At 40.7% G+C, this 13,266-nt stretch overlaps 1 protein-coding gene across 3 annotated transcripts in view; it reads right to left on the bottom strand.

Annotated features, from left to right (window-relative positions):
* ndrg4 (NDRG family member 4) overlaps positions 1–11,796 on the bottom strand; it is a 65,508-nt gene extending 53,712 nt beyond the window's left edge. For all 3 annotated transcript variants that reach the window (XM_026172574.1, XM_026172575.1, XM_026172576.1), the window contains exons 1-2: positions 11,733–11,796; positions 8,029–8,102 (exon numbers count right to left, since the gene is read on the bottom strand). In XM_026172574.1, the coding sequence (XP_026028359.1) occupies positions 8,029–8,102 (74 nt within the window). In that variant the 5' untranslated portion in view covers positions 11,733–11,796. The remainder of the gene's footprint in view (positions 1–8,028; positions 8,103–11,732) is intronic.
* Between the last annotated feature and the right edge of the window lie 1,470 nt (positions 11,797–13,266).

The following is a 13,266-nucleotide window of genomic DNA, read 5'->3' as shown; positions in this document are numbered from 1 at the left end:
CAAGGCTGGGATGGTCAGTTTGGTAAAGTAAATCCGTTGGGCATCTTTCTTTGCCTTTAGACAACAATTCTGATGGCAAAAGAGCCAAACGGGAAAGGCAAAAAAAAAAAAAAAAAAGGAGTGGAAGATTAAATATTAAATATCAGCTATCGGCTCCAGACAAACACACAGCGGCACTTTCTGTTCTGGCAGAAAAAGTTTCCTCGTCAGAGAAATCAGATGAAAGCTTTGCGTCTGCAAAAAATGCTTCACTCTGGAGTCAGAAAAGCAGCTTAGAGACAATAAGTAAAGTGCATTCATACTCAGGATATTCAGAACGTAATGTGACCTGAATCAGACAGGGTGAGTTTAAAATGGAAAACCAGCATAGAGGATGTAAGGAGGGTCCGGCCGCACAGTGGTGAGCTCACACGTTTGACAGCACATTCGCTCAGAGCTCTATTTTCACCTCATCTCTCAGCGGGAACGTCAGAGTCAGGGTGTGACAGGGTCATGCTCCCGAGAGCTGGACTTACCGCAGCAGTGAAATGATAACGCTTACATTAGTTTAGATTTGCAAAGAGGACGAAACACTCCGGTTATTGGCAGCTTTCTGAAGACAAATTTAAGCGTCTTTAAAGTATCTTCAGCTCGCACCAGAATTCAGTTCGAGACCAATTTAACTTTGTGTTGTATTTTTCCCCCTGGTGAATGTCTCAGTACATTTGCATGGGCAACTCGAGCTGCACTGTGTCATGCTTCACTCTTTTCAGGTCATGCACTGAACTCAGCCTCCTACTTTGGTGACCACGTCCCTGTGACATGTCTGCACTGTTGCTGCCCTGCTGTTTCAACTCCTCCAGCAATCACCATTCAGGATGTTTACCCATTAATTCTCAGTTTCTATTTGCAGGAAGTGATGAGATTCACAGCCTGGGAAGGAGAATGAGCTTTATCTCTGATTCATCTCAATCTAAGAGCTGACATTATTATTCATCAGTTGAGGGATGCAAGACTTTGACTTTGTCTGCATGCCATCATTTTTACGCATAACTTAAGTAAATGCCACACTGATGTACATTCTGATATGTGATCCCAGCTTTGAAGGAGTTTCTTGGGTGGATGAGGAGCTGGCACTGCCTGAAGTGTGATCAGTGATTAAAGTGAAACCCACTTGAGTCCCACAGCACATACAGTTATTCACCTCATTAATTCCCCCGTAATGGAACCGACGACATGTTCAGAGGCACTGTACCGGGTCCTCCTTAGCTTTTCCTTCCAGCAGTTTTGGCTGAGTAAACATTTTGTTTTTGATCATCACCTTGTTTCACACACACAGGGGTGTGTTCACAGCTGCAACTTTACTCAGCAAGTTTGCAGAAAGTTGAATAAGATAACTTGAACTGATGTCGAACAGCTGCAATAAAAAAAAAAAGCTGAGGCAACACATACGGCTGCCTGTAGCTGTTATTCTCCACCACTGTGTAAAATCATGACCTAAATAATAACATTATACTGCTACAAGTTTTAAACAAAGACTCCCAAAGGGACAACAGCCCAAGGGCGAGCAGCTCTTCACACTGAACCAAAGCTCGTAGGTGTTGAATACTAAAGTCTTACAGCTCGCTTCTCAGTGTTTGCTGATTTTGCTGTTTTCATGTCTTTGCAAAGTCAGAGGCTGAGGAGAACATGCATGAAGGACTGTTTTTTTTATATAAATAAAATTGAATTGAAGTGAATTGAAAAGGAAAAACATAAAGCATCAGTAGAACATCTGTGAACTTCCTAGTTTTAATGATTTGTCCTGTGGTTTATAATTTCCTTCTCTGTTCACCTGGATGTGGCATTTTCAGTGGGAGGAACATTTGGTCTGAGACTGAAGAAGTCACTTTGTATTTCTCCCAATAAAAATGCTACAGTGTGATGAAGGAAGCTTTCTGGGATTTTCATACCGGGATGACTCAGCATGCATCGAGACAAGAGTTTTCTGTGTAACTGATGAGCCACATTGCAGCGCGAGACCCGCTGCAGGCTATGGAAACATTTCCCCAGACAGTGATGCGTTGCTTTCTTTACCTGCAAACTTTGATGGACACTGATGATGGGACACTGCCTCAGGAGTTTTACGTGAATGCACAGCGGCAGGTGTTCACGGTGACTGAGGAATAAAGGCCCCGGGCTGTTTTTCATTGTGTTCTTTTGGTGTTGGATAAAAAAAATCCTCTCCTTTTCCAGCGTGACAATTCCCCCAAACAGAAAGGTTCTAGGACTTGTAAAATGCTGCCAGAGTTGTTTGTGTAACTTATATGAAGAGACTGACGTGATTCAAGGTTTTCACTGAGTGTGGCTCTGCATCGTTTGCTCTTCTGGGGCTTCTTCTAAAAAATATTTCCTTCACATTGCAAGCGTCTCATCCTCCTCGCAGTTATGTCATGATGCTGCAGAACTGAACTTTTAGAACCTGCTAACAGCCCAGCACTATCATCATCCACTGTATTTTAGTCACCGACATTCACACGTCATGACTTGAATTTATTTGGCTCATGCTGAATGGCACAGTTGGATCGTCCGGCAGCGGCGCTGAAAAATGCAACCAAATGTCCCTTCTAGTGATTGTGTTTCTATGGTCCGCCCACGGCGCTGTAGGACGAGCGCCAGCAGGACAGACGGGCAGACAGCGTGTGGTCACCAGCAGTACACTGATGGGGGAGGGGAGCGGTCGGTGGATTCTTTCCTGAACCGAACGGAGAACCCGATGTCAAGAAGCGAAGCCCAATGACCCACGGTGAAGGGATGAATGTTTCCTGAGCAAGCCGCAGTCACTTCCTCCACAGACGCATGGGTTTAATGCCACTACCACTGCAAGACAGGCCATAACCCACAACCCCAACAGCAGTGATTGGCCCTGCATTTTATACCTCACTGAGACTGGAGGTGTTACACCAAACAGGCATTGAGATGGAAATTCTGAGCTAAATTGTCAATATTTGTCACATTTAAATCTATTTAATGTTCAGATGTTTAGATCATTTTAGAGTTACATAAACATAAAAGTCTTAGAAGTGTTGTACATGCCTATTATTTAAAGACTTGGGTAACACTAACAATTTAATGGGCTGCATTTATATAGCGCTTTTCGAGACCCTCAAAGTGCTTTACAATTCCACTATTCACTCTCGCATACTGGTGGAGGTGAGCTACAGCTGCCCTGGGGCAGACTGACATGGCAGGCTGCCATATTGCGCCATCAGCCCCTCTGGCCATCACCAGTAGGCGAAGTGCCTTGCCCAAGAACGCAATGACCGAGACTGTCCGAGCCAGGGCTCGAACCAACAACCTTCCGGTTACAAGACAAACTGCCAACTCTTTAAGCCACAATCGCCCTAATACACGTGTTGTTGTGTGGACTTAATGTGCTCTGATGTGTCGTCATTTGTCTGTGTTGTGTCGATTTGTTGCTCATTAAGCTGACCGGTCCTGCTTTAGACTGAGTGTAGAACCATACGCCCACTGATACTGGAATAAATACACTGCTCAAAAAAATTAAAGGAATATCTTTTAGTCAGGCTATAGCATCAAGTCAGTGAAGCCTCTGAGGTATTGATCCTATCAGTTACATAACAGAGAGGGTTGTTAATCATGTTCAGCTGTTTTGATCTTAAATTAAATAAAAACAGGTGAACTAGAGGGGCAGCAATGAGACAACCAGCAAAAACATGAAATTTACAGGTGGAGGCCACTAACATGTTTACCTCCTCATCTTGTCTGACTGTTGTTTCACTGGTCTTGTATTTAGTTAGGGCAGGGGTGTCCAATTAGTTCATTACCAGGCCTCTGGAGAACTTCAAGACATGTTGAGCCATTTAAATCAGGTCAGTTAAATCAAGACATCTAAAACTTGCAGAACACCGGCCCTCGAGGCCTGGTAATGAACTAATCATTTGATTCAGGTCTGTTGACCCAGGGTGAGATCTAAAACCTGCAGGATACCAGCCCTTTAGGCCTGGACTTGGACACCTCTGGGTTAGGGTATACAAACTACCTGTGCAACAGGTAGTCCACTCTTCCAGGATGCCACATCAAAACTTTCCACTGCCAGAAGGTTTGCTCTGTCACCCAGCAGAGTTTCGAGAGCACAGAGGAGATTCCTGTAGACAGTCCACAGAGGGACTCACAGGCCCCTAGAGGCCAGGTAGATATCAAGATGAAATCACTGGACCCAGTGTCAGACCCTACGCTGGCACAGAGGGTGCTGAGTTACTCTGGGTGCATGACAATCCCAGCCTCATGTTGCCAGAGTATGAGGCAGCTCCTGGAGGATGAAGGAATTGATACCTCTGACCTCCCCCCACGCTCGCCTGACCTAAAGCCAATCGAACACCAGTGGGACATTATTGTTCAATCCATCTTTTGATCCAATCATTCCAGGTTGCACCTGAAGGTGTTCAGGAGCTCAGTGATGCTCTGGTCCAGATTCACTTTTTTGAGCAGTGTGCATGGAGATATGTAGAGAGATAGAGACCGTCCAAATAAAAAAGAATGCACAGAAATGTAGAAATATATTTAAACAATGCATTTCTCATATTTTTAATGACAAAAAGGTTGCATATTCAATAATATATTTCTACATTCACATTTTCGTTCTGTAACATTGTAGCGTTAATAACTGAAGACTGAATTGTCCTCTTGTTGCTGCTTGACAGCCATTTGAGGGAAATATGAGGAGGTGCAAGAGAAACACGCCACATGTTTTATTTTTAGCTTGATGGATTATTTTCCTGATATGTCAGGATACTATTTTCATTCTAGACAAATAACCCAACACTTAACGCTTAATCAGTAATCAAGAAATGATCACATCGCTATTTCCGTACTTCTCCTGCTGCTTTTCTGATGAGAGGTGTGTCCAGTTTTCTACTGATTTACATCTGAACCTGAGGGCAAAGTCATGTTTCTGCATATTATATGAAGCTGTTGCTTGTGCTGTGCCAGCCTCCATTTTTAATATATGCCCTCCATTAGTGACCACAGAGTAGCACAGAGCTGGCATTCAATAGCCAGTATGTAAGCAGCAGCATTCTCTTATCGATCGGATCATTTTTACTCTAATACACCATGAACATTCTGTGTTTTATACTGCAGCGTAAAACCCACAAATTTTGCTCTTTACAAAAGATGACTTACAGTCAGGAGGAAAAGTGAGTAAACCCCAGAGTGATGTTGCTTTGGTATCAAATGTTTCAAACTTGTCACAGTAACTGCTTGCCTCCAAGAAGAAATCCTTCTAGAAGCAAATCTCAGCTCCTAGGCTCTATTTTGAAGGATCTCTTTGAGTATTTGGGCAGTGATTACAAATAAAATAAATGACAATTATTTTAATTCATTTCAAAGGAACATAAAGACTACATGCATAGAATCACCAGACAAATCTGTTTGCTGACTTTGTCTCAAAATGGCATTAAAAAGGCACATTTTTCCTTTGGAACAACATGTTTGCTGTTACAGAGTTCTGCCATAGATTTTAATTCATGGTGCATTGAGAGGCATGTCTGTCTAATTTAATGTCTCTGGTGTTTGTTCTTGTGTGACATTAAAGGTCACACAGTAGGAATTCTTCCTTTCTTCGGTAAAACATGCTCAGCCAGCTCACAGTTGTCACTTTTGCTTCTTTAGAAAACTCTTTTTTCTTGGGTTTGCTCTCATGCTGGAATATTCCTCTGCTGCCAAGCTTCTGGACACTGGGATTCATCTTCTCAGCCAGTTTTTCAATATAGCCACAGGCACTCCATGAAAGGCACTCGTCAGTGCCTCCTCCTGCACTTCTCGGAATCAGCTGATTTATTTTTTTTGTATAATACTTCTTGTATATTTAATAAATTCAACTGAAAATTGTACCGTTCTATAAATATTTTCCAATATTTTCCAGAAATACATGGGAAATTAGATACTTTACGAACATGCTTGAGCCCTCTTAACATCTTAAGTACAGGACATGCATCAAATTTTCAGGGCTTAAAAGGTGTGATCGCTGCTGAAAACTTATTCTATACATCTGCTGTTTTTCCATTCATTTTTAGTCCACCAGTGTTCATCCGTATGTATTTTTGAGCTAATAAAATCTATTAATGGGAAGTATAGTTTGATGAGATACATTAGCTAATTTAATGATTGTAGCTCTTGAATAAAAAATATCAGCAAAATAGATTAAAAAAAAGATAAATCGCAACATTTACTCATTTTATTCTGATTGTTATGTTGAAAAAGTGCTATTATTGTTCCTACAAGTGTACTTCATTCAAGTCCACAGGTTTCTAGCTGTATGTAGATGTACTTACTTTCACTGTATGAAGCTTCTCCTTGTACTATATTCTCAATAAAAGGTTTTTCAGTTGTTCACAAGACAGAATACTCAACTAATCCTGCAGTTACCGTGAGGTGATACAGCTTTGAATCATTTGACATTAAAGGGATATTCCTTAGAAGCATACTCGGTTTTGTTTGCAAACTATATTTTGAGCACACGGTGAAGCTCTGCAACAAAGAGGCATTAATATGCATGCAGAGATGTGTGGAACATGGAGTTTCATCAACAATGAGTCAGTCACACAGGATAGTCAGCACCAGGGCTGGCATTTCAAAATTAATGGGTGACAGCAAAACATAACACACACACCGAGGGGAAAAAACAAAACAATGTGTGCGATGACGGGGCATGCTGATATGCTTTAGTGACATTAGCAGTTTGGAGAAAGATTCATCTCCAGTCAGGCCTCATAGACTCCAACATGGAACTGAAACTTTACAGAAATATGAATGTGCAAAGGATTGTTGTGTGAACCAACAAAACTGACGGGAGTATTTAATCACATTAAACTGAATCAGTTAGGCCCAAACACAAGACAAAAGTGACCAGGCTAGGATCAGCTGTACAAGCAAATTTCAGCTGATGTTATGAAAGGTGAAATCCAGCATCTTGTGTGTTTGTTTTTTGTTTTTTCACCACAATTTTGGGATTGTGTATTTATTTAGAGCCAAGATTCCTTATCAAGCATCAAAATAAATAACTGTTAATACGTACAACCCAAGTTTTCTAAAAGCTGCTAATCTGTTAAACTACAATCCTTAAACAACAGCAGCCTTTAAGAAGAAGTTCATAGCTATTAGTGCATTCCTGCGTACATCTCTGTACTGATTTATGATTCTTTATTTAGAATTTATGATATAATCCAAATATCAAGCCTACATATAAGAACTAGGATACAATAATATGGGATGTAAAACAGTATGGGAATTCAGTGGTAAGATAACAAATAATGGTATATAGGAAATCATTCACTGTCATTTAAATCAGTAGTATTAGCATCCTGTAAGCACGAGCTTAGCAAAAGCCCAGCTACAGGTTGAATTTAAACTCTTCGGGTGTTTTCTATACAGTCAGAATTAAATAGAGTGATGCATTTAAAAATATGCATATTAAAGCGATGAAGAGGCTGAAGGATGAGCAAACTGCACACGCTGGAAGAGGCTCATACCACGCGGTGTGTCACCTGGATGAGGTTTTTGCCAACGGTTGTAGAGAGAATTTTCAATTCAAGAGTCTGGCGTTATTCCCGGCCTAATTCCTAGTATCTGTTCCAGTATCTGTTGTGTGGTTTTTTTCTTCTTAAAAAAAAAAAGTTTAAAAAAATAAAAAATAAAATTTAAAAATTTTTTATATATATATATATATATATATATATATATATATATATATATATATATATATATATATATATATATATATATATATATGGCAGATGGACTGCTCCTGTCAAATGCATGTTTGTTTAACAACAGAATTATGATTTTTGATTGGATTTATGGGCATTTGCTGGCTGCTGCAGAATGAATGCTTGAAACACTGGTCTGACTGATTGACAGAATGGGGCGAATGGACAGAGAATGCCATAGATGTATATCCACTCGGGTTGGATAAAGGAGAGACCTATGTGGTACAGTATGGTAGGTTATGTAGGTAGGTAGGTACAGTGGCTTTACGATCCTACGTACATGGTCTGCAGGAGGCTTTGTGGAACCGTGCAGCCAGCCTTGGGAGGGAAGTTCCAAAACAATCCAGGCCCCATCTAGCAGCAGGTATAAAAATACAAGAGACAAGAACTACTGTACTAGCGTTGGTGCATTGCAGGTGCAAAGGCAATAATAAAATTCACAGGTTATAAGAGGAAAGGTCATGCAGCAAAGCTACAGAGAACAGACAGAAGGAATAATAAGACAGGCGACAGAGGTCAGTAAGAAAATGGTCATAAAAAATTAGGGAGAAAAATGTAAAGGTTAAATGATAGAAAAGGACTTTTCTGTTATTAGGTGAGTGATATTTAATTAGTCAGATTTTCAAATCAATAAAAAAGCCATGGGGTTTCTAATAATACATCAACTGACTTTTACTGGCCTCTAATAGTGGCCAGAAAGACATGCAACAACCCTTTATAATTTATATAGATATAGTTTCCAGGAGACACAAGGATGCTACTGGGTTAGAGCAAAGATCCAACACAAATGGGGACGCAAAGGGGAAATGTATCAGCATGCAAAACACGGTAATAACAGTTTTGCTTTTGCAGTGGCTCGCTCTCAGTGCCAGCCTCATTGTCTAGCTATTGAAAATGCCACTGGGGGGAGGGAGATGGGGGCTATGGAGTGGTGCAAAGAACCCAAAGAGCAAGAAGAGTTGTTTCCAAACAGAAGGAACAAGAAAGCGAGCAATGAAAGCTTCACATACCCGACATCTCTTCTAAGGCATAGTTTTGTTACCCCCATCTGAAATTTAGGTTAATCTTGCTGTTTTGTACAAGGAAATGTCTTAACAGAATAAAAGTGTTTAGCCAACTTGAGAGCTGATGTGACTGCTAAGCACCTCACAGTCAGCTTAAGTTCTGCTCAGAGGTTAAAGTTGGGGAATTAGCCATTTAGCATTCCTTACTAAATAGTTAAATGTTCTAGAAGCATAATTTCAACAGTACAGTATGTGATTTCATGTGTTTGTCTTGTATTTTAGAGAGGAGATCACCACGTAACCACACTGTCAAATCTCACAACATGTAGCCTCTGACTTCAGCACTCTATTTCTAAGCTGTAGTGCCTCTTCACCTCACTGTGCAATACCTTTTGTGCAATACTTTTGTTAATAGTCAACGGTGCAATAGACTCCATACTTGAAATGTGCAATTCACTTGTATTTTTATTTTTATTCCTATTTATTCTATTTATCCCCTTCGTATATTTTATTTATATATGTCTCTGTATTTATATATTTGTGTGTGTGTGTATATATATATAATATTCTGTAACTGTAACTTCTGTCAGTGCTGTGCTTTTGGAAACCGAATTTCCCAGAGGAACCCACCCGAGGGATTATTAAAGTTTTATCTTATCTTATCTTATTTCTTATCTGTTAATTCAAAGTAATAAAGTGATCCCCATCCAAAAGTCAAACTTTTCTCTTTGCTTTGTTTCAAGCAATTTACTTGTGACCAAAGTAAAGTGATTTGAACTAGTCAGAGCTTTATGAAGATCAAATTGTGGCTAAAAGGTTTTTAAGGTGTGAAAACTCTTGAAGTTTATGCTGACAATAGCAAAAATATCACCAGTGCTATCCATCAGCCTCCCAGTAGATGCGCGTTTCAAATCAATTGGAAAATTCTACGTGAGATCTTTTCCTATTTAGGGTTTTCATAAGATTGTTAGAAAACTTCACCTCCTACCTTGATCATGAATTCAAGGTGAACAAATTGAAAAGATTAAAAGAGTCATGTGACTGCAATGTCCATTTTTTATCTGACTTCTATCTATTTATCATCTTGTAGTTTATAAAGGATTTTCCCCATTTAGCATGTAATTAAACAATAACATCAACAACACTAAGTCTAACCCTGGATGGGCTGGTCAGTGTTAAGTCCTTAATGATTCATATCTGTGCTTTATGCATGTGCAATTGTATGTTTGCTATGCAGATGTCGTGAACTGTCAGAACTGTGCTAATTACATTTAGCTTCCTAAGCAGTGGCTGCTTGCTAGCTTTTAAAGCTCCTCTGACTTGGGGCTTGGTATTGGGACTTTCCTACTACTTCATATGCTTTGTTGATCTGACAGGTTGTCTTAAATTTTTCATCTGCACAGATGCGTGGCTGTGAAATTTCCCAATACCTTTGATTTTCATGAAGTCCACAAGATGTAAAGTCAGAGCTTGAACTTGTGGTTAGAACCAGCAGGTGAAACATGGAAGCAGGATCGCTCGTATCTTATTGCCATTTTGGACACGTAGTAACCCTTATTGTGCTTTTTATAGGGGATAGTGACCTTTTTACTTTGAGTTGTAGTGCAATACATAGTAAGTTGGATGTAGGGAGCAGTAAAATTGCGGATAATTATGAGCTGTTAATCGGAGCATAGTAGCAGGAGGTGACATGATTTATAAGAAAAACCCAAAACTGCATCTCTTCCACTGGAAATTAAGCAAGATTTTAACTCATGTTGTTCATACTTGTAGAAAATTCTGGAATAATGTGATAAATCTATATCCCCAAAAATCCCCTCTGGCCAAATATGGACTAACTGGATTGGCGATAAGGTGTGAGCTAGCATTGCTGTGTGGCTCGTGATGAACAAGAGCAGGAGCGTATTGCTCTTTGTAAATCTATTTATAAACTGTGAGCTGAGAAACAGACCCGCTCCCGAAGGGGAGGCCAGCTCGGATTCAGCGGCTGTTTCATGTTCTCAAGAAGCAGCAGGAAGAATACGAGTCAATAAGTTTTGTAGTAGCTTGAAATCTGAACATAGCAAAAGATGCACTGCAAGAAAATGATAAGGGAAGTGCATTTGCTGATCTGATAGAGAAATTATGTAAGAGGTGCAAATAAAAATGAGACATCAACACTGTTGCTTTTTCAAGGATATGAAAAATGCTCTTTAATCTGTTCATCTGTTCATTCTGCTGCTGGTGTGACGCTGCAAACCTCACCGAGTTCTGATAAAATCTGCATATACATTAATGTTGTCTTATATGGTTCTTAGTTTTTAAATGCGATCACAAGCCTGCACCAGATTCAATCAACTTTTATGACTTCCACCTACTGTCGATTCATCATCCAGCTGACTCAATCTCCTTCAAATCCAGCATTGTTTTCTTTAGCACGCATCGCTCCCTCCCCTGCCATTGCCAAAGTCAGACACATCAGAATGAGACGATTATTAAAAGCATCAAGACTTTTTTAAACTACAACTTTATAATCCAACTGTAAACCAGGGAAATACAATATAAATGCAAAGGCTTTGGGTTTAATACATAATAATAATCCCGTCTGGTTTTCTAAATGTCGCACTTTTGTTCCTGTGGGGTCAATAAATTCAACCTCTTGACATCCTGTTCTCACCAATGCAGAGGCTGGAAACAGGGGTGTGTATATGTGTGTGTGTGTGTGTGTGTGTCTGTGAGAGAGAGAGAGAGGAAAAGTAAAAAGCACAAAGCTCCAGCAGCAGCATTCACATACACCGTGCCAAAATTCCTGTCCTCATTTTAACATCCTCCTCCTCTAGTCCTCAAACACAAAGCAGGCTCACTGCATCCGAGCTCAAAGCTGAGGGTAGAGTCAAAACACGAAGCTTCTCAAAGAGTTCACCTGCAAATGACTGTTTGCCACTTAGGTAGAAACTGTTGAATCAATATCACAATCCAGGCAGACAAAGCTTTACGGTACCTGTGGTGTTGTTCAGAGCTTCTGTGGCCGCAAAGTCTGGTGTAGCTGTGTTTTCTGTGTCCGTCCCTCAGGCTGCTACAGACTGGCTGAGTGTACGTCTCAGAGTGTTTGTGCGTGAATGTGTGTGTCTTCCTGTGGTCGCACTAGAAATGAGAGAGAAAGAGCTCTCTCTCTCTCCCTCCCTCTATCTCCCTCCCCTTCCTGATGATAAACACAGAGCACGTGGCTTCACCAATGATGCAGCACGCTGACAATCACAGCACCGAGAAGCGAGGAGAGAAGTGAAGGATGAAGGAGAAAGACGCTGGTAAAAGTATAACAAAGTGAGTCTGGTTAGAAGGAAAGCGTGGGAACGATCTTGTTCATCATACCAAAAATCCAGAAGTCTTTTTTTTTCCTCGCCAGTTTCAACAACTAGTCATCTGATCTGCTTCAAACTCACCAGGTGTGCAGGACACACGAGTAGGTGCACTGCAGAGTCGGAGGTCATAAGGATGACTATAGTGCCTGCTCTACTGTGTCTGTGTGCAGGGGGAGGGGCATATATAAACACAAGCGTGTTTGAATGACATTCATTGACATTAAGTTTAAATAAGTGCCAAACATTATTCTAACTGTAAATCTCAGCCTCGTGAAGATAAAGCTGTAAAGTCTTTACTCAGCACGATCTGTTTCCTGGCTTTAATGTTCTGTGATTAATGATTTAATTCACTCATGTTGTTTCAATTAGTGGTTCTCGAGAGAACTACTAAGAGTCTGTAAATGTGTAATTGTTTCGTTTTTGTTTGCCTACACGTGACACACGTGTAAGTTGTACCTATAGAACCAGCCAGGCTCTGCACCGGTGCCGTTCTGCAGCCCTGAGCTGGCAAGCTTTGAATTTACTCGTGATTTTGAAACCAAGCAATGAAAATACATCCATCCAAATCTGGAAGAACGTATCCTTTTCTGAACGCCCAATTCTGACACGGCTCTCAGACGTCTTCACGCCCACAGACACACACAAACGCACACACACTCAACCCAACAGCCCACAGGCAAACAGAAGAGCTATTTTGTCTGGGTAAAGCAAGCGTCAGAGGAGCTTACCATGTTTGGGCAACTGGGGCATGAAGTGATAGGGGCACTGATAGCGGCATCATCCATGTGTCTCTGGCAGAGCACTGACTTCAGCTCTGCTTTGAATACAGTAAGACTTGTTTATAGGAAAAGATTAAGTTTAGGCCTGCAATTTAAACTTGTCCACCTTCCATCTGTAACCCCGTGTTCCAGAGATGGGAGTGTGTTGTTTACAGGATTGGAGAGCATATGGGACGGTCACATAATCCCCTTTTTTGGGCACCTTACATCGCTGCCGGCCCGAGAATAAACAGAGCCTGATATTGTTTAAACATTTAAAGATTTGGGTAGCTCCGACCTGTTTCCTGACATCTGAATCACGACTCACATTTGTGATGTTACCAGATATTGATGTGCCTAAACATTAGAGACAATCACAGATGAAGCAAGCACCAGTGTGAGTGATGGGGCAATG

The sequence above is a fragment of the Astatotilapia calliptera genome, chromosome 7 (assembly GCF_900246225.1).
Source record: "Astatotilapia calliptera chromosome 7, fAstCal1.2, whole genome shotgun sequence".
NCBI classification, from domain to species: Eukaryota; Metazoa; Chordata; class Actinopteri; order Cichliformes; family Cichlidae; genus Astatotilapia; species Astatotilapia calliptera.
This window is presented reverse-complemented; position numbering and strand designations above follow the sequence as displayed.